Genomic DNA, 22,421 nt, shown 5'->3' with positions numbered 1-22,421 from the left:
CTCATTCACTGTTGACATGGACATTGCCGACAGGTTCAATACCAAACCAAGAGGAGTATTGGTTAAGCTACGAGGGAGTAGATGCGGGTCCAGTTTTCTCCTAGCAGACACCGAGAGTGCTTGTGAACACAAGTGACCGTACCCTCATCTGTTACAGTCGCTGTCTGAAGTCATGAAGGTTCATTAGCAAGGTCTCTGCTCTCGTATTCGAATCATGATCGGATCTGCTGCAGATCTCGAGCCTCTGATTCATACTGAGTGAACCCAGTGGCCTCTGTCTGGTAAGAGATGTGAAGGTCACGACCACGGACTTACCAGTGAATAATTGCTACACTGGGTTGCGGTTTGGAACAAGTTGATTTGACGATATTTCGTTTCGAGCCTAATTAATTCCTGGATTAGTTACACTGGAAGTGACCTCGACACTGAAACGAGCATGCCTCTCCCTGTGTCACTAATGAAATAGTTGGTTAGTTACATTGACTGTAATGACTAACAAATTATGGAGCGGCCACAACCTTGTTATAACAGTAATGATGGCCAACGAGAAATAATGCAATCCTGTTTGAACTGGACATATCGCGGGATTTATTTATATTGAAAATTTGGCCAAACACTTTGGCAGTAGCTGTCCTTTTTTTTCGGCCAGGCTAATCTTTTTAATGGCCAATTTCAGAAATTTGGTCGCAAATTCTCCATCAGGCAACCTGGTGACTGGATCACATGGGAAAGTTGTCAATTACTAATTAAGCGAGCTCTGAGCATTCGGTAGGCTGGTAGATGAGGACATGGAGGACACGACAAAGGCCCACTTATTCCTCCGCCTCCCTGCAGTTATGTGGGAGTGGATGATCCTGGAGACGGCATCTGGTGGTGCGCGGATGACGTAGCTGTGGCTCACGGGTCACGTGGACAAGTGACGTCGTGGGTCTGTCTGGCACGACCTGCCCCATCTGTTCATCTTCCTTACTTTTCTCGCACCAGGTCGTCCACTTTGCCCGTGGTCTCGTTCGGCCGAACCGTGCCCTCCTGCCATCATCCGCCACTGCGCTCTGAGAAGGCCGTTTCGGCAGCAGTTCTGGCCACTGGCTAGCGTGCCAAAGTCCCCAGGCTACAGCAGTGCTGGCCCGGCGGGTGTTGACGACATCAGTAGTATTAGCGGCCATCGCTGTAGAGGGAACGAGGAAATACATCAGCAGTGGGTGCAGTCATGAAGGTAATTTAGGCCATTTTATGGCAGTTATGATTCGGCACTGTAGCAAAATACGCTCACCAGTGAATACCCCTGGCAGCTCTTGCTCTCGATCAGCCTGACATCGGGAACACTCGTGTAGGGTCACGTGAACACTTGCCTTCTCATGATGGGGGGGAGTAAGGAGAGTTGTGGTCTACACACGCTCCAGTTGTCCAGGTTGATGACTCGTACATTACGAGGACATTAACAAAGTCAGCTGAGCTATCAACACTGAGACCCAACATTCGGTAATGGGGGAGGGGAGGAAGAGAGGATGCTCTTTGGTCCGTAATTGTATGTGGATGAAAGTTAAGGCGGTGAAATGCAGGTCAAACAGTTAGAGAACTGGTAACTTTCATCCCCCCTTGGGGGGGAGGGGAATAACTAATTAATTTCGTTATGTTGGATGTTCCAAGAAGAACCGTGCGGGACTCTGCAGCCCTCACAGTAAGTGCTCAGCGACGTAGCCGTTGATGACCGAGCCACGACGACACACGGTAGAAAATACTTGTCATTCGCTTAACAGCCAACCAAAGGTGTCTTAAAAGATGAAAGGAGTAATTTCACTGCCAACGGAAGGACGGTGATGGGGGTAAACTGATGCATCTTAATATAAAACCCATCCCACCAAACTCCACAACATGATGTACCTAAGCCGGGGTCTTGCATGAAGTTATTCGCTTTCCCGGGAGTCCTTCGTGGCTGTTCACGGCAGGAAACCTGTTGGGTAATAAAAGCTGAGGGACGGGGGATGCAAAGCACATGTGGTCGAGGAAACCTGAGTATTGAAGAATATGGAACGTGGTTTTGAAAGACTTGTAGTCATGAAGACGAGTGTGGTTTCTTCATATATTCCCAATTTGTTGTGTGATGCTCGAGAACTCTAACTACTGTGCAAGGAATGAAGAGAAGGGGTACTAACTCTGGTTAGTAAAAGTAGTAGTTAGTTGGTGTGTGCATCAGCAAAGAGAAAAACGGGTCAGACTGCGGATAACAAAGGTAGATCATTGGCGCTCAGAAAAAGGACCTTACCTTAGTCACCCCCTCCCCTGGGCACGACCAGATCCCGCTCCCTACGAACACACAAGGTGGGAACACCCACACCCGCCCGAGGGCCGACACCAGGTGTTACAGCCTGGACACTTGACTAACCTCAACCTGTGCTCTTGGACCCCATCCTGTAAAGGGAATAGGTCCAGGTTAGGGCTTTGACCGAGCCCCTGAGGACACTTGCACTACCCTGACGCCATAATCCACGCCAGTTCAGAGCAGCTGACGTGACCCGCACGGCGTCTTTACCGGTGAGATCCCGTACGCCATTGAAGCACCTCCGGTGTGCTGTAATAGCTGCACTCGTGTTGGTGTGTTGCTGAGCGTGCGAAGCAAACAAGACTTTTGTATCCATAACCTGACCCTTTAGAAGCCATGTCATTGTGTGATCCTTCATTGATAAGTCATTAGTCTGGCTGTCGTAGTGGTAAGTAGGGGAGTGGTAAATGCTTGTACCTTCTGCTTATATTATGGATGTAACGACTGTACATGTAGCATTTTGCCACACTGGTGACTGGCTGATCCTTGATTCATGCGCGAGTGGTAACCCTTCGATTATTACCAGTAGCCTCTTGACACCTGCTCCTCATTGTGTGATGCTTCATATATACATCACTGGCAGGATCGTGGAAGTCGCGGGTAGATGATGCTTGTACCCTCTGTTTATGTTATGGATGTAATAACTGTTCATGTAGCATTTGCCACACTTGACCGACTGATCCCTAAATTCTGCACGAGTGCTGCTGACCGACCCTACGATGATGACCAAGAGCTGCTCAATACCTGCTTCTAATTGTGTGGTGTATGTACGAGTACCCCGAGGTAGGTCGACCCAAGCTGGGCGAAAACTGCCACATTCTCTGAGCCGCAGCCTTACCGGTGGGGCCGGCCGCATGCAATCGGCCTTGTACCATTCTCTTGATCATATAGTGTTGGGTTGAATGAAACTTGCTCTTTTACGTGCCGTTTCAGATGTTAAAACAAAATTTGCTTTGATGGCCCGAGTGAGAACGTGTACGGTGCAGACTACGCCTTGACGTCACACAGCAGTAGACGCTAGTGTGTCAGTGACTGAGACGCTGTAAACTTGTAATGAGAGAAGAGTCGCAAGATTCAGGTAGACTGCAGGGATATACGGTCTCTGCTGGTGCCTCGCTCGGTGGGTAGTTTCCATTTCGATTCTGTATCATACAAACAAAGGCTAGTAGCATAGATAAAGCGGTGATAGATATCCTTTATCGATTATGTGTGTGTGTATTGTTACGAACTCTATACTTATTCGAGCAAGGTCGCCAGTAACATGTTACAAATACTATACTGATCCTTGTCTTGCAAGGACGTTAGATTTGTTGTGTTGCACAACTCGGGATAACGCTGTCTTAACATTATGGGATTGAAACAAACACCAGGGTTAGAATTACTTGTACTCGATTATAACGGGCTTCCAGTACAGCACTAAGGTAACGGGCTTACAGCAGGGGGGCCCCCTTACCTCTCTGGGCTAGAGAGAGATGAATCAAATCTCAGCTGGTGTCATGGGTATTTATTACAGTAAAGACGAGCGTTCGCCCTGCTAGCTATAACGCTACCCTTGAAGCGTTGTCTCAGCTGAAAAATGTACCACGGCGGGTCTAGGACTAACTTGCTTGCCTTCATCCATTCTCGGCGCCACCCTAACCCTCATGAATCAGCATCGCCACCCCTGTATCAGAGAGGTAGCACCAAGAAGCACGAAAGAAAGACCACACTGTCACAAGATACCATTTATAATGCACCGAAACCATGCAGTTGCAGGGGGTAGAAACGCAACAACCTCTGCAGGCAGAACTGTCTTCAGTCTAAGTGCTGTGGGCTGCTAGGACCATTATCCAACTCGAACAGAGCTGTGGGTCTGTTTTCTCTCCTACCTACACTAACGCGTTACAGCAGGGCAGAGTAGGTGACGACCCACTGCTGTAACAGTTCCCTTATCACCCAGACCTTCGTTTGCCTTCCAAACTGGCTTTGAATTTTTTTCTTTCTTGGCATTTGTTTCAAGTGGGTCGTTTCGTGCACATTAGAAACAAGGCGGCTTAAAGACGTAAAATGTTACAAGATAAGAGACTGACGCCTCGTTAAAAAAAAAAAAAAAAATCTCAAGCTGTACCATTAAATGCAGAGGCTCTCACATTTCGTATAAATGACTCTTTGTTTCTGTGTGTGTGTGGGGGTGGGGGGTACTTTTTCAGTGGTGCGCAGTATGGGTGTGCCACTGTTTTCTTCAAATGTAAATGTGTGTCCATTTTTTAACAATTGTACCAAGTGTGCCAAAGAGTCGAGCCGAAATCTTCTGTATGCTATAGGTTCCTTAAAAAGCAGTGTCGCTTCTCCTTGTCTGCTCCAGGTTCCTTATGAAGTATAGCTTCTCTACTGGAGCTTCCTTAAGAAGCACAGCCTCGCATCTGCCACCAACTCGCCGACTTGCTCTTGTGCAGATGCCTCAGTAAGGTCAGTGGCTGTTAGTCACTTTGAGAGCATTACTTCATCACGCAGAAACTCATCCAAAATACATGTGTATTCAGCCATATTGGTTGAGAAGTGTGGGTAGTCTATGATGCTGACATTTGAATTTGCATTCTTTAGTCTACTTTGGATAAGAGATCGCTCTTGAATAGTTGCATGTGCTATGTTCCCGAAGTGTTCTTTGTTTTGAGCATCTGGGTTGCCTCGTCCACTCTTGTCTGTTTTGGCTTCTCCCTGATAAAAGGAAATGGTTGCCGTGCATCCCGGTTTCCAAATTCGATATGACTAGCCTCTAGACGGCCAGGGAGGCGGATATCTTATTTGGGAACTTGAACCATTTCCCGATTCGTATCAAACATGTTAGCGTTTACTGCTACATGCAACGTATCAACACGTTACTTAAGATTTATTGTATGATAGGTGATTACTGGATTGCCTCGTGCGTAATGCAAACTGAGGCGCATCCTGGAACATATATAGATGGGATACCATTCTTGATGAGGTGCGCCTGAAATCCTTTGCCTCAACATTGTCTAGTACTTACCACGAGATCCAATTATAAGGAAACTCTCGCTGTATGATACGGTGCTCCTCCACTTAACTGTAACTAACTGCATCTGTCGCGTAACTGCGTACACACCAAGAGTCATCAGTGTCATTTGACTCGAGGCAGATTGACTCGTTTCCATTCACAGTGAAAATCTGGAATAGTTTCGTATATCGGTATCCTGCCAGACGTCAGGGAGTGTGGAGGCACATTGTCTACCTGTGCTACATGCTATGTTGTGGATTCGGCGGCGGCGAAGAACGAGGAACCGAGAATGTATACAGGAAATCGACAGACAAAATAACTCCTTTTTCAGTGATGCGCAGCATGGATGGACCACTATTATGTAAATATATGTCCATTTATGAACATAATTGTACTAAGTGTGCCAGAGAATCGAGCCGAAATTTATCTTCTGGAGATTCCTTACGAGGCATAGCCTCGCTTCTCGTGCATTTTGTTTACTTTAGATAAGACATTGCTCAGAAATAGCAGCATATGCATTGTTCCCGGAGTGGTGGTCTTTTAGGGGCATCTGGGATGCCCCGCCCCCTCGTCTGTTTAGGCTTCTCCCTGAAAAAAGAAAATGGATGTCGTGCATCCCACAGTTACAAATTGTGGATATGACAATAACAAATATGGATGGTATACCATTCTTGAGGTGGGTCTGAAATCCTTTATTTGTCCATATCATTGTCAAGGACTTGCACAAGAACCCAGTTATAAGCGAGCGCTCTCGCTGCAGCTTAATGAGCTACAGGTACTGTACAATCTCATTGTATATATATATATATATATATATATATATATATATATATATATATATATATATATATATATATAAAGATTGTCAAGGGAAGGTTTGTGTTCAACTCTATAAAAGTCTGCCAACTTGATTGATTTCTCAATCAAACATCCACGATACTTTGACTTGGATGCAATAGAATATATCTTCAACTCGTCAGTTCACTCTGGACTGCAATTATGTAATGCCCTAAGAACATGACTGGAATGATTATTTAACTCGTGTTGAGCTGAGTGATAATGGATGTATGAGCATATATTAGGTTTTCTGTATATGGTAAACTTAAACATTTTTCCATCCCTATGGATCATGCAATCTAAAAATGGTAACATGCCATTATTTTCAATGTCAGCAATAAATATATATATATATATATATATATATATATATATATATATATATATATATATATATATATATATATATATATAATGAAATCGCACTTCAGTAGTTCATGATTATATCTAATTTTTCTCTCCATGTGGCACATGTTTCGTGCAGACATTCTCTGTCATCAGGTGCCAGTAACCTTTAAATTGGTAAGTGGCATTGATCAAGCAGATAGCTGGTGAATGAAGTATTCGTTGGTGGTGGAAGATGAGGCTCCTCAGGTGCGTGAGCAGTTGCCATCATTGGCAGTGGGTCTGGAGGTTGCTGATAAGGCGAGTTTTGAATCTGGTGTTGTACTCTCATCAGAGGCTGGACACGTCAGCAGACGGGGGGCAGATGATCTTGGTTTGTTGGGCCACGTCACTTCCCGTCGGCTCTGCTGCTCCACTTTTTCCAAGCGTTGGGATCCCTGTCACACTCTGCTCTCGTCTGGGCCTGTTGGTTTTGGTTTTCATGTTACATCTGTTGACCGTAGCTTTAAAGGCCTCCTTGGAGGTTTTTCTGATCTCCTATAGCACGATGGAAATAGTTATGTAAATGGCATTTGAAATCTTGTATCAGGTCTGTTGTGGGTGTGGACGTCATGTCCATCCACGATCGCAGATGGTCATCACCACCTCGATGCTTGTGTTTGCTGGCGAGGGGAAACTGTTACTACGCACGACCTCCTCCAGGATTCGAAGGTTCTTCCCCAGGCAGCAGTAGTTGTAATTCATTACGGCCTTGGAGTGAGTCTCGTCTCCATACGGAAGCATGGTGATTTATTGACCGATGGAATTAAGATGGTATGGATGGAGGAGTTGGTCCGTGTCGAAATTGAAGAAAAGTTCTTTTTGGCGAGGTGGGGGACCTTATATCCCTTGGACCCAGTAAGCAGCCAGCACTGACGTTTCCAAGTGTAGCAGACGTGATTCCTGCGCAACACCAGCCAACTAAAAAGCATACTTGAAGAAACCACCAGTACAGGGAAGCGTCCGCTGACGCCAGACGAAGACCTTGGAGAAGCATCCAAAGTCTGTAAGGCACTTGCCGTCCAGGCGTCTTGGACATTTGTTGTCGGGGTGGGTTGTGCCACCCACCTCTAGAACAACTGGCCAAAACGCCACGACATGCATCTAAACCCATGAGGGCACTGACGGTAAATTCCCCGGCCCTAGTGTTAACACAGAAAAGGCTCTTGAGTGACAAGCTTTAGTAACCGAAGCCTCGTCAACCATGGTGAAGACCAAAGCAGTCCGACATGACTGATCACACAGCGACCGCAGAAAAAACGGACACGATCACCTTCCCCGAGAGAGATTCCACCGTGAAGCTCCAGTCTGAGCAACCTATTTTGTATGTCACCCCCGTAGAGGGTAGAGAGACTTCGCTCCCCCATCTTACTTCACCCACTACATTGAAGTTGAGGTGGACACTGTTATCTTCCACGAAGCGTAAAACGAAACAGAGTTCCCCCAACAACCTTGCCTCCAAGTAATCCATTTTAAAACCAAGATAAGCAAAGTATACAACAACCATACAAAGTCAGCGAGGAAGACGTCATTGATGCGGTGGAACTGCTACAGAAATTATGCAGTGTTCAGAGCCGCATCATATGTAAGGCAGTTTGTATATATCAAGACGTCAGTGCAAGAGAAAGCATTATAGTACTTAGTGACTTGATAACGGCAGTCGTGGATAAATGACACTATTGTCAAAATTCCCCACCTCACTGCCATAACTTGTAGTCAGCATTGCAAGTTAAGGCAGTGAGGGTTAACCCCGACGGTACTGTAACTCTTAATATGGACGTTGAGGCTCAGGAGAACATAACTGATGGGCAGCTTTCATCCCTGTAACTCCCTGTAGCTGAGGTTTCAGCGGCTGTTGCCCTATTTAGTGTGGACGATGCATCCAAAGCCACATCATCCCTGTAATCTTTATTCTAACATAGAAGAGTAGCTGGACTCGTTATCATTGTGTTGTATATGGTGCCACGACTTTACGTAGAAAGTCGAGGGAAGACTCGCCTGAAAGGGATCACTCTCCTATTGTTTGAACAAAGTGGAATGGATGCTGAAACTTGCTTTCGTACTTCCTTCAGCTGTCTTGCAGTGATGTGTGGCATGAACAGCTGCAAGCGAGTCCAAGATGCTGTCGACCACATGATTCACCTGGATACAGGATCAACAATCCTCAGATGTACAGGAAAATGTATTCCACCTCATCTTAGTCAAATTGCCAACAAAGAAAATTATATATATATATATATATATATATATATATATATATATATATATATATAGATTATGATAGTTGAAGCAAGGATGTAAAGAAGTGTGCCAAACCCAGGCGGGGGCAGAAAGCTTGGAGACGTACGGGAACGTCTTTAACACTGGCGTGAGAAGAGGACTTGCAAGGACGACAAAAGTCTGTGCTGGTCTCCCGTCCGTCAGAAGGAATGGCTCGCTGAAAACCAGTGAAATAGATGTCGCAAATATTTATGCAGCGAAGACTGTCCAAATCTAATATGGAATCTGCGATTTGGATCGTCTTCGCTGCCTTTTTTTTTTTTTTTTTTTCTCCCATAGATTCTGAACAAAAAGACTGAAGTTTGAGAATTATGGAATATTGTATGATGATTTTAAGTTTGGATACCAGATATGGGATACTTCGTGACTGTAGAGATATTCTCCAGCTGTTTGTAAAAAGCTGTCTTCCTCGCCTTCTTACTCTTCCATATATGGGGTGCAAACGATGTAGCAGGAAATGTTTGCAGTTATTATTACATTTGAGAAGGTTCCCTCCAAACCGAACCATTAATTCTTCGTCTTGCCTGCAGCCTATAGTGGTATTAAAGTATACTCGGTGCTCTTTCAGGGCTTCCATATTGGTTGCCTAAGATGATTCTAAAGCCGCCCACACACGATCAATTGTTTCGTCAATTAATTGATATCAATTTATTGACGTCAATAAGATTGAGGAAGTCACTGTGCCCACACACTGTCAATGATTTTACTTCAATTTTCAGTTTGATTCATAATTTAGAGATGAAAGCATCTGTGGCTCTAGGAATAGTGCTTGCTCTGGACACTCCAAAGCGAAAGAAGAGGAGTAAGTGGGCGAAGAAATGGTATCTCTGTGGAAGGGAACTAGGACATACACGATTGCTGAGGGAATTAAGGGACGACGAGCCAGAGGATTACAGGAATTTCCTCAGAATGGACGCCGAATCTTACGACGAACTTCTAAATTTATTGTATTTATTTTCTTTTTCATTTCTTCCAGTGTAGCATTTGTATTTTCCATACAATATTTTATATGCGTCAGCCTTTTTCTCCCGGTCACTGTACTCGTCGGATTTTATTTTCCACAAGGCCGGTAAGGATCTATAAACGTCGATTATCTCCCTCATCATTTTACGCTCACTTCTTTTCAGCCATGATTACGATGACTCTTTCACTGCTGGGAAAACACTAAATTATTGATCAATATATTGACGCTTTGCCCACACAAGCTCAATTTTATTGAAGACCCATCAATAAATATCAAAGGAGTTTTGATCTCTCAATGAATTGATTCAATGAAATTTGTTTCAATTGATATCAATGTCCCCCACACACGGTCAATTTTTCCATCAATTCATTGACGTCAATAAATTGATATCAATTAATTGACGAAAAAATTGATAGTGTGTGGGCGGCTTTAAACATTTTCAGCAGCAGCCTCTGTCTTCACCACTCTGCTGCTCACCACAGTACCTGTCGGTAGTGAAGATGACGGAGGAGCTGGAGGGCCACAACGTTATGATAAGTTCTCCTCCCTCTCGTCTTTCATCTCCAGCCGCAGACAGTGTGAACTGGACCCACCCGGTGGTGAGGAGGGGAATGTGGGACTGGTTGTAGTCTGTGGTCTACCTGACGCGAGACAAAACGGATGTGGTGGGTGCCTGTTTACACGAGGGCATTCTTCAGTACGAACGACCTGATCACATGGCAGATGCTGTTGCCACTCCCACCACAGACTCCAGCGGGCGTCAGAGGTAGGAGTGAAGTTGCTAAAAAGAACATCGGGAGATTGGATAATGCCATCATGGCAGTTATATATACATCAAGGCTTGGTACTACCAGGGCTAAGAATCAGACACGCAAGATTGATTGACAGATAGTGGCAGGACGCCAGCCTTCATTGTGTGGAGCGAGTCTGGCACCATGGACTGTGATCCATGTTGTGCTGGTATTTGTAGTTTGAATTGTTGGGTTAATTCCCCTCTTCTTCGTCTACATCCAGGAGTGTGTTAGCCCAGGACTGATGTATGCATAATCTCTGGTTTTCAAAAGGAAATCGGAATATAATACAAGATGTATATTTTCAATCATTCGGTCATGATCAGTGGCGTCTCGGCTGCTGGTCGTTAGTCTTCCAGTATTGAGGACCTCGGAGCAGAACATCCTTGAAGTGGTTGAAGTATACCTCACGTCCCGGAGTCGTCGACTTCGAAATGGGACTTGAAGCTCCTGCTGCTCATGTGTGCTCCGTCTATCATGAGTCCTGTGATGTCATGTTATCAGGGGAAGTGTTGTGGTGATCCCCCGACCACAGTGACTTGAATCTCGGAAGGTTGCAGGATTTGATCTCGTAGTGAGAATTGTGGTGCTTAAAGAATTAGAAATTCATGCAGCTTCCTCTCCTCTAGTAAATTGAGAGGACCAATGTACTTAAAGATTAATGTTAGATGGCAGCAGGCATGTGACCCACCCAATCCTGTTACTGATATATATATATATTCCTATGAGTCCCCGTGGACTCGTAGGAATATCTTGATCACGCACAAAATTGTGATCCTTTCCAATATATATATATATATATATATATATATATATATATATATATATATATATATATATATATATATATATATATAGAAAGGCAAAGGTCATGGCTCTGGCGGCGATACGAGAGGCCGTCGAGGAAGAAACTGTACGCCCACTGCGAGAATATTCTTCAAATTGGTCACGGAGAACTACTCGGTGATGCTAGAGTAATCTCGGGAGGTGGGTGAGTGAACACTCTCGTGGCGTACCCCCGCGTCTCTGGTCAGTTGGCCATAACATGCGCATTGCCCCGGGGAAGCTGTTTTACTGACTAATCATTACCTTCTCTTCACGGTACTGTTAACTCGAGGCCCTTAGTGGCATACCAGATGAAGGAACAAAAGGAGGCTAAGAAGACTGGTTAATGTGAACTAAATACCTTCATTTGTCAACACTTAAACCTTTTGTGCTGTATGTAATCTTGAAATTGATGTAGGCTGATCCAATGTCTGGACTTGTGTAAGTTTATAGTAATACATAAACTACTGTATAAAGCTCAGGTTTGCTTGTGCATTGATGACTGCGGAATAATGGCTTTCAGGTAAGGCGTTAGTTCACGAAGGAAACCCTCGTGTTGGCGACAGGGTTTGGCTGAAGCAGTATGGGTCAAGAGTTGCACACACCACCGGGTCTTCTGTACAGGCACTGGTGTGTAGGAACGGCTCCCAAAACAGAGGTGAAGATATTTGTTCGGAGGATACGTGGCCAGAAGCCCAGATTCCATGTTTCTCATCCTGTCCTCGAGGCATACGTCTGCATTATTCTAATGTCGGAGATTAGATCTGACTATTTCGTGCAGGTTCGGCAGTCCTCGAGGAGATATAGTGAAGCAGAGCGAGGAACAACCATGGACGATGTTCAGCTTGAGAGAAAATAAAAAGGCTTTTAAGAAGAGACGTCCTCTCGTCCGCCGAAGTTTGGCAGGTGGTCCCCTCGATGGAAGCGGAAGTAAAGATGAGGCTGCTCAGTTCCTCTGTTGGGTTCTCCTCCATTGCAGTTTTTCATGGAAGATTAATCAATGTTGAAGCAAATGCGAAATGTATACGGTGGTGTTCGAGCTACTACAAACTTGCACATCTTGTTGTTGGATCTGAGCACATCAGTTTTCATCATTTATGTAGCATTTCAATGTTTATAATGTGGACGAAGATGGTATATTGTTTTTTGAAGGCTATACGAGCTCCCGGGGTATTTGAAGACCTTCCACCGTGCATCTTTAAGTGAAAATGATGCTGGGATACTGGGGGAGGGTTAGGGGCTGCAACGAGCTCGTGAAGGGGAAGAACTACAGTCAGGGCCTTCGCAATCTTGAGGAAGAGTACTTATCTTCAGCCAGGCATGTCGTGCAACTGAGTGGCGTCCAGCCCTCGAGAGACTCGGCAGGAAATGTTCTTGGACGTCTGCAGTGGTCGAGAGAACAGTTTACGTTGGAGATTAAATGTTCTGGGCCAAGAGACGACCCGGGAGGTGGCGGTAACCTGCGATCTCAGTTTTAGAGTTCCAGCAGATGATGTAGCAGTCATAGGAAGGAGCGATTTTGTTGAAATCTGTTAACCAAATTTCATTTCCAGGACTTGTGGTATCCTGGTTACAGGTCGAGGTAGGATTCATTCCACTCTTCCATCGGATAGCAGACAACTGGGAGGACACACTACATTGGAGTTTACTGCTGAGGCCGGATTGCCAGGCCACGAACCTCATCCCTCCACCAACAGTGAGAATTGCAGGTGGCAGGTCGTGTCCCGCCGTCGCTGCCTTACCAGGAGTCAGACGTGTTTCCAGGACCGCTGGCAGGAGGAACATGTGGAGCCAGTTGGCTGGAGCAAGTCGTGAGACCACGGTAGAAGTAAAGAGCACGAATCATTGTCATAAGAAGTTCGCCTGGAGCGCAGGTGACTGACCGTCTTGGGCGACGGGGATTAATGATGATGCGAGGTTGAATGGAAGAAGAGGGACTACTGTGTGACATTTTACTTTCAGCTCTCACGGACCGCTGGGGCTGCTCAGCATTGTTGCTGCGTACGAGTTTGGTACAAGTCTCTGAAATCATGACTATTAGGGTACATAACTTAATCTTAAATCTGTGAGTGGGAAGGTGAAACTCTTCCCCTTTCCCGCTGCTGAACACCTGTTTGGCCACTGCCTGTGTACTGCATGAAATAGCGGTCAAGTCTCCCAGCGACGCGTAGAGCCGCAGACAGATGGTTGCTTGTTCAGGCCACATGGCTGTCTGAATATGGAGATCCAAGATGCAGCCTTACAATTCCCACCATCATAGTTCTTGTTCCGCCATCCAGGACTCGTGTGTTTGGTCACCTTTACCATGGCAGTTTTTATGACTAAGGCAGGGTCTAGCGGGAACCTTTTGCCAAATGTATAGGATGTCAAGTTTAATTGAAGGGGATGAACTGTATTATAGTATCTCTCCCATAAGTTACAGAAGTTTGACGGAGAGGAAATTTACTGAATGTATTTCTCTCATGATGTTTAGCAGACTGAATATTTGTCGTCGTCGGCGGCGGATGACTTCAGCAGACCTCGTGTATAGTGACGAAGGTCGGTAGGTCACCTTGTGGGCTACACACATGGCAAGAATTACCCGTAATGCCGGTCCGGCAGATTTGTGAACGTTTAGGATTGGATATATCATGAGAGGACGACAGGAGAACTCAAACGTGAGGATACATCATGAGAACAAGATTTTTGAGACTGTACGACTCTTAACTTTTAAGTGCATGACTCTTGTCCATCTCTCCCCTTCCATAGCAGAGCAGTCACAGGTGATGATGAATCTTTGCTCTTTATTACTGTGCATGATCCCAGTCTTGCTCGGAACATATGGAAATATCGGTGAAACACTCGGACTGCCTCTTGGTAACATAGTGGAGTTATCTAGCCAAGTTAGACTTCCTTTGCCTCCCTTAACTTGAATATAGTACTCAGTCCTACTCTTCTCTAGGAAGCTTCCAACGGCAGTGGTTTTCAAACTAACATGACTCGCGGCCCTACAAGTGACTTTATCTCGCTGTCAAGTATGCTGACTGCTTAGGTTAGCTACTGTTACGTCGAGAAAATGTTTCATGATGTGCAAGGAAAGAGAAGACATTCTGATCTTTAACAAGTTGAATCCTTCGTCTGTCCTAAGTTGATGACATTTCCAGTGTTGGCAGTGGAGATTCATACAACTCTAGTGCCTGATGCATGTCTGCCACGTTCCTCGTGATTCTAGTCATAAATCTCTCCTCGATATTTGAACAAACTCCAGGTCGGTACCAATCTCTCGCCTACAGTCGCTCTCCACCGTCGGCAGAAGTGTGGTGGTGGGTGATCATGGATTGGAAGCCATCGTAAATCATCGTTCAAGTGGCCTTCAGTCATAGTCTTCACCCCTGGGGGGGAGTTGGATAACTGCATGGATGGCACTGGGGTCCCTGAGAAGATCCCGGAGTCATTCATCTGAAATTGGCAACAAAAGCCCTGAGGACACTGTTCGATGATGGTCAAAGCAGAGATAAATAATGCCGGGGGAAATCAGGAGTTTGAGTATAAAGGGAAAAAATCAGAGGAAATTTTACGACGGAGGTTAATAACTAACTGTGCCCTGCCATGAGAAGTTGTTCATGTATCTCCATTTATTGTTGATTGGTTGGTAGTCTCCTTAGTATTACGGTTGTGATTGTATACCTACATGGTCTCCATTAGGTAACCATCCTCATGGAACTTTGCTGTGAATGTGGCTATCTAAAGAGGTTCATTTGTCTGTGGATACTTTAGTTTATAGATTAAGAAAATGAAAATTTGAATCATTTTCATTCAAGTTTTCAGATATTTGGTGGTGAAGGTGCGGCTGTGAGGGGAGGTTGGAGGCCGCAAGATTTTCCGTGTGACCAAGAAAATTTATTGATCCTGGATTTTTTTTTTTTTACCCAGAATGGAACTGCGGAGTCCTAGGAGTAACAGGCTACTAGCCACTCCTTGTCTCCTCCCAGTGACGGTCCGTTGTTTGAGACTGTTATGAAAGTCTGACAACATCGTGACGTATTACATCATTGTCGCTGTTACGGCTGCAGCACATGAATAATACACTCTGATACTGTTATTAAGTCTCTCTCGGGTCCGTAAACTGCTCGAGACATTACCGTCGACCTTCAAACACTGTTCATCGTTACCAAGGGTAGAGGCGGTGAAATGGTGGATGGTAATTGTGGTGGTAATATGGGCAGTGACTGGTAGATGATCGCACAGGTTAGGTAAGGTACACGGCCAGTGACTCTTCTCTCTTCCTGTTCTCTGTACGTATAGTCGCTACACTTGACCACCTTACGATGATGCTTTGTGACGGTGTGGGTTTCATGGATAACGATTCCAGCCTCTTGTTAAAAAAAAGAAATATAAGATTGAGAAAGTACTTTCGGTCTTGTAAGGATCGCTATTTCTACATGAAGACGGTAATAGCAAAACCAAATATGAACAGTTGGTAAACTGTGCGGGCAGACAAGACTAATGCTCGGATGATGCCTGGCGTTAGTGTGAAGGGGAAAGAGAACGCACTTCAAGTACATAGCTGGACGAAGAGGATGATTAAGCAAGAGATCATAGACATGTGGCTGTCTCATACACAGTGACCACCTGCCACGGAAGACCAGCTTGTTGACTGTGCTAAGGAAGAATTACCTCCTTTGAAGCCCTGATGATGTCCTAAGGTCTGGTCTCGTATCCAACCCTTGCTTCATTATCCACAATCATGACCTGATTACGTCACTGGCGGCGTCTAGTGTCAAGAGACTTTGAACTTTTATTGACAGGCAGTCTTGTCGTCCGCTTCATAAATAAGTGGTTCATTTATAGGGTTGACGGTGGGTGATTCGTGCGTAAGCGCGCACATTTGTTGCCCGAGATTTTTGGATCTTTGGGAACCTTCAAATAATCTTGCTGATGTAAAGATGGAACATCATTAATTCAGGTTTTTCAAAAGCACAGTTTTCGTGTTACAGTATGAGCGGTTGGCTTAGCACGTTTGTGGTGGTGTACACGTGGTGGTTGAAACATGGTGTTTGCGGGTGGCTCTGGTGAATTGCCAGATGATCAGTACGACTCGTGTTGTCTCGGTAGGGTTTGGTGTGGAAGAATGCGAGGCATTTCCTTGTAGTTACGGTAATCCAATGTATATGTCCATCGAAATATGATATGTAACATTATTTAAAGTAAAGTACTGGAAATGGCGGTAGCGATCAATGTGTTGTGTAAGCAGGGCTACCAGCTTGGTGTCTGACCAATCGAAACTTCTCAAAATGCTTCGTTCCTAGTGTCGTACTGGTTCACGTAAAAGTGGCAAGATACTTTTTTCCTACCGTGTGTACTGATATATTGGTGAATATATATTAGTTTAAGCTGGGAGCAGGTTTTCTCAGTTGCACATAGAACTGAAAACGAGATCATATTTGTCTATTTTTCTCTAACCAGTTTTTCCAAGAAAAGAATCTTATCCAACTGTTGTATATCTTAAGCCTGAAGTTTCTTGGATTCGGTTACGAACGTTTTCCTGTGAGTTTCTCTAAGCAGGTTAGAGCAGGTAAACATGGTGGGCGTTATTGTTGTCATGTGGGCCGCATCATCGTACGGAAGGTACTGTCTCGTGCCGCCGTATACGTATGATCCCGGCCCGTACGTTGCTTGCAAGGTAACATCTGATGTGATACATAGTCTTGCCAGCCCATGTCTGCAGTCAAGGTGGAGTCGTCTGGGAATCACGTGCCAACAGGCTGATCATCGGTACAGCGGCGTGAAAGCCACCGACATGAGCAGTATTGCTGTTTGGTCAACACATACCGGTTGGCAAACTCGTCCAAAAGTCTCAAGCAGAAGAGAAAATGACTAAGGTTTTATAAGTCTCTGGTATAGACCTTGGGAGGGAATCTTTTTGGGTATGATTTTACCAAAGTGTAAAGAAGCACGGTGTAAATTGAACAAATATCTATTTACTGTGTTTGTATAATGTATAATACCACAATGTTTAACATTATTATGCAAAATTAGTCGTAAGTGAAAATTTGTAAATTTCATGAACTTGTTTGTTGGTTCAAAGGGGACACATCCTCCACGGCAGCGTCCCATTTGAGGCAGATAAAGCGATGTTAACGTTGATGCTGAAACGTGTTTTATGTTTTTATTTTAGATTAACTTTCGAAAAACTAAACATCAGAAGTCTGCGATGAATGTACAGCGAAAGAAGAGGGGGGGGGGGGGGGGGTGAGGGCGTTAGGGTCCTCCAAATTATCTTCCAGAGTTGGAGGTCTACGTGAAAAAAAATCATTCATAATTCCTGAACTGCTTTATTTCGTCTGGGAATGTAATGTTTAGCATAGATCTTCTCGCGTTATGATTGTTGAACATGATCGCTCTGTACCACCACCCTGCCATTCTATCTGCTATGGAGCACAGTTGCACAAGCCGCTTCCCTTCTTCCCCGATGTTTTTCATTCATTCCCGTCCGCACCACTACTCATTCCACGTCCTCCCACAGCTAGCATGTATTTCCATTTTCACTCCACACACCCTGCCCGAGGCTATGGGGTTTCACCGATTCCCAGCACACCCAGACTGTAATTCTTAAACTTGTCCACAATGTTGCACCTTTTACTCTCGCCAGTCATCATCCCATTAACATTCGGCGCCATCATCACCCACTCTCTCTCGTCCCTCTTACTGGTGGGCACAACTGGTGGGCTCCAGTGTCGCTTCTTAGCCTTTTGTACCTCACGCTTGACAGGCCACAGGCAGAGGGCATCACCAGCGTAGTGTTTCTTAGGCATCCAGGGTGTAAGACTGTCCAAAAGAAAAAACTATAATTTCAGTACACTTCTGGTGTTTACAAGAGTATTACCCTGATTGGGTTGGGCAGCGCCTCGCCCTTCACTTCCACCCTTGAGGTTGTGCTAACGTGATGTACCTGTTGTCTTTCCTCACTGTGACGCATTCGCGGACCGCTCAGGGTCGAGCGCATCGGTTCGAATCCTGGTTACGGTAGTTGATCTGCAGTCAGTACTACTGTTCATCCATCCCCAGGGCACCTGGCTAAGGTTAGGGTGTGTGTGTGTGTATATATATATAACAGGTATGGCATTGACCTCAGTTAAGGGTACCGTCTTGGCTAACATAGAATAGTAGCCAAGATTCGTTCTTGATATATACTGGTGCTCGTGAGCGGTACTCGCACGTAAACAACCGGGGATGTACACCAGTTTTCTATTATGTATTTACAGAAAATATGAAACTATTCAAGTTGTGTGTTTGTGCTAAAGACAAGTATTTTATACAAAGAGGGAAACACATTAAATCCCTTCGGAACAAAAACATTTGTAATACTGTAAACATTTTCCGAGAGATGTGTATTTGTACACAGAGATGTGTATTTGTACACAACTGAAGAAAGTGTATATGAAATGTCTTCCGAATATATTTGTTTGTGCGTCCTGGCAAGAGATGTCTCCATTTGGCGAAAAACCTTGTTAAAAATCGTTGCAACAAATCTGTTCTTACTGGAGTGTGCTCATGAAGACGTAGCTGGTTAGCGATGACTCCTGCCGCTGTGGTGTGTTGGGTCGTCAGGGCAGACCACATGCTCCCAATGTGGCATTCGCCGATCGTAGGTCTGTCCAGTATCAGAATATTTCATATTAGAAATACTACACGAGTCAATGCAATGTATATTACTGTATTTTCAAAATCCACTCAGATGTATAGGTATAGATTGATTTTTTATGAAGATAAATGAGCGTAATACATTTTGCATCACTGAAGATTGATGTCTGCATTTGGTTTCCCGCGCTGGTTGATCGCGCAAAGCAGACGACATGTTTTGGTCAACAGTGGGCGAGGTTGAGGGTTAGTGGTGGAGCACCACCAGCATGCTGTAAGGGTGGGTGGTGGTGTAACATCACCGCAGTAACCACTAAGAACGGTGTCCCCCTTCAGGCACGTACCACCCGGTGAGCGTCATCATGCTACTGCTGCCGTCCCTGCCGTCGTGCGTCAACCCCTGGATCTACCTTTGCTTCTCCGAGAACCTCCTCAACCAGATATGTGTGGGTACACTCTGGCCATCCCTCGCTGTGTGGCATGTGTGGGTACTGTCTTGTGTGGGCACTTCTCGTTTGGTGGCATGTATGGGCATCCCTCGCTGTGTGGCATGTGAGGTTACTGTTTTGTGTGGGCACTTCTCTTAGTGGAATGTGTAGGCATACCTCGCTTAGTGGCATGTGTGAGTACTGGCTTGTGTGGTCACCTCGCATAGTAGCATGTGTGGTTACTGTCGTGTGTGGGGTCAAACAGTCGGCAATACCTTTTTAGCACAAAACCTTTCATACACATGATCTTGTTATATTGATGTTTGGTCAGGAAATTATCAAAGTTCACAATGTACTCTTAAGGCTTGCATCATCATGATTTCCACAGTGATATAAACATTCATAAGGCTCCTGGAACAAATCCGTGTGCCCTCCGGCATGCAAAGTTATAAAACGAGAGCCTTTCCCTATCTTAGTTTTGGGACCAGCTTTTCCGTCACTTTCACTCCAGCATTTCAGCACGCGTACATTTTGATTCATCCATGTCTCATCCACGTAAACTTCTGAAAGCCGGTCACGGGGTCGCATTGCTTGTTCTTTCAATTAACCGTAAATGTGTATTATTTGCCACAACTGTCCTCTCGCTTCATTAATATAGCTCTCCCCCTGGTTGCTCTCGTATCTAAAGCAAACTTCAGGGTACAATTTTCCAGTATTGTTCGACCCTACAACTTTCCAGTGTTCGACCGCTTTTGTAATTTATTGGGAGTTCTCCTCTTTCGTAAAATGACTGCTTCCCTTCTTACACAGTTTAAGTTCGTCCTGTACACGTCATTTTTCTGCCAGGCAGACTGGTGAAGATACGGGACGGGAATGGCAATGGAACACCGCTTTCGATCCTATACACCGTGGCAGTTGAAGCCCCAGTGGCTTTAGCAGTGTTCTCTACAGTCTCTGTGCTGGAGTCTGCTCCCCACTGACTGATGTAACGATGTACGTACGGACATCACCGTATTGCTTGCCGGGATCATGAAGTAGGGACTCGCGCGCTGTCGTCAAGGTCGGCCGACATCCTTCCCGATTCGCTGCAATTTAAAAGCTCTTATAACCTTGAGAGAGAGAGAGAGCTAATGTCATTGGGTATTTCATCAGCCAGAGATAAGTGGAAATAAGAGGTGGTATAACATTTTTAGGAATAGTATTCGATTGGTCTTGTGCCTCTCGAAATATAACGACTAATGCAAACCGCATCGTGGTTAATATATGAAAATTTGATATTGACTGATATCATACGTTGGTGTCGGATGCAAGCCATTTGGAACTGTCGAATTTGCATATCCATTAACGGATCGTGTAAAATGAAGCCAAACCCAAGTGATTTACAGAAAATTACGTAAACTGGCGAATAGTTTTCTACAGAGTATAGAAAACTGGCAGCTAACCAATATTTACATTGAGACGAAACGCGTAACCTTGACTGAAAACACCCACGTAATGCCCGCATTGACTTAAAACGTCACTCGTCGCTTTATAGTTTATAATTAATCTGATAAACTTTTTACGCATATTCTTACTTTAGCTTAGGAAATGATTACATTCAAACTGGCTACATATATTGCAAGCATTTTACAAATATGAATGTTTTAAAATTTAGGTAACCAATGAGCAGCCTTAATTCAAACGTTTCTTGGTTCCAGCTAGGAGTGAATAGGGTCTAGTCGTCTATCCCTCTGCTGTAGTTTTAGAGGGACACTGGTCATGTTAGATAGTCCCTCTTCTGTCAGGCCGCCGTAGGATTTACGCCTACCACCTGCCCCAGCAAGAACGCCGAGGTACTTCTCGTCGTCCTCTGCGTCCATTGAGCCGATTTCGCTGCCCAACAGGAACGTCCTGTTCTTGTTGTCGTACCAAGTCTTGGGCTTGCCATCGATCTCCATGCTGAGGGACATAACTTTCCTGGGTTCACTTGATGCCCACCCCCTGCGAGTGTCTCCTCCACCACAACCAGGTCATTTTCAAAGGGTAGTATTAGTACCTTCTGATCTCCACACACACAATTCCTTAACCCTTGACCCCTTCATCGATCGCACAGTTAAAAAGAATATAGGCTGGGGTCGCTCGCCCTGTTTGACCCCAGTGTGCGTGAAGGCTTGGCCGTATGTAGGCATATTACCCCAACGGGGGCAGGAATGCCCCTCGGGGACATGGCCCGCTCGATACTGCTGTAGTTAACACTATCGAAACCTTTTGCTATGTCGAGGAATGCCAGGTGCACAGCGTGGGACTGTGCCCGCGCACGACCGATAAAGTTAACATTGTATTGTACACTGAGGCATCGTCCATAGGGACGAATGACTGTGCCCGCACACGACCGATAAAGTCAACAGTGCATTGAGGCATCGTCCACAAGGACGAATGACTGTGCCCGCGCACGATCGCTAAAGTTAACATTGTACACCGAGGCGTCCACAGGGACGAATGACTGTGCCCGCGCACGATCGCTAAAGTTAACATTGTACACTGAGGCATCGTCCATAGGGACGAATGACTGTGCCCGCACACGACCGATAAAGTCAACAGTGCATTGAGGCATCGTCCACAAGGACGAATGACTGTGCCCGCGCACGATCGCTAAAGTTAACATTGTACACTGAAGCATCGTCCACAAGGACGAATGACTGTGCCCGCGCACGATCGCTAAAGTTAACATTGTACACTGAAGCATCGTCCACAAGGACGAATGACTGTGCCCGCGCACGATCGCTAAAGTTAACATTGTACACTGAAGCATCGTCCACAAGGACGAATGACTGTGCCCGCACACGACCGATAAAGTCAACAGTGCATTGAGGCATCGTCCACAAGGACGAATGACTGTGCCCGCGCATGATCGCTAAAGTTAACATTGTACACTGAGGCATCGTCCACAAGAACGAATGACTGTGCCCGCGCACGATCGCTAAAGTTAACATTG

General features: G+C 45.3%; 1 protein-coding gene across 2 annotated transcripts in view; it reads left to right on the top strand.

Moving 5' to 3' along the window:
* LOC139749731 (vasopressin V2 receptor-like) overlaps positions 1–22,421 on the top strand; it is a 97,385-nt gene that overhangs the window by 54,438 nt on the left and 20,526 nt on the right. The window contains exon 2 of one of the 2 annotated variants that reach the window (XM_071663914.1): positions 19,356–19,465. The exons of the other annotated variant lie outside the window; for it this stretch is intronic. Within the exon in view, the coding sequence (XP_071520015.1) occupies positions 19,356–19,465 (110 nt within the window). The remainder of the gene's footprint in view (positions 1–19,355; positions 19,466–22,421) is intronic. 2 annotated transcript variants of the gene reach the window in all.

This window comes from Panulirus ornatus, chromosome 8 (genome assembly GCF_036320965.1).
Source record: "Panulirus ornatus isolate Po-2019 chromosome 8, ASM3632096v1, whole genome shotgun sequence".
Lineage (NCBI taxonomy): Eukaryota > Metazoa > Arthropoda > Malacostraca > Decapoda > Palinuridae > Panulirus > Panulirus ornatus.
Note: the sequence above shows the minus strand (reverse complement) of the source record. Positions and strands in the feature narration are given on the sequence as shown.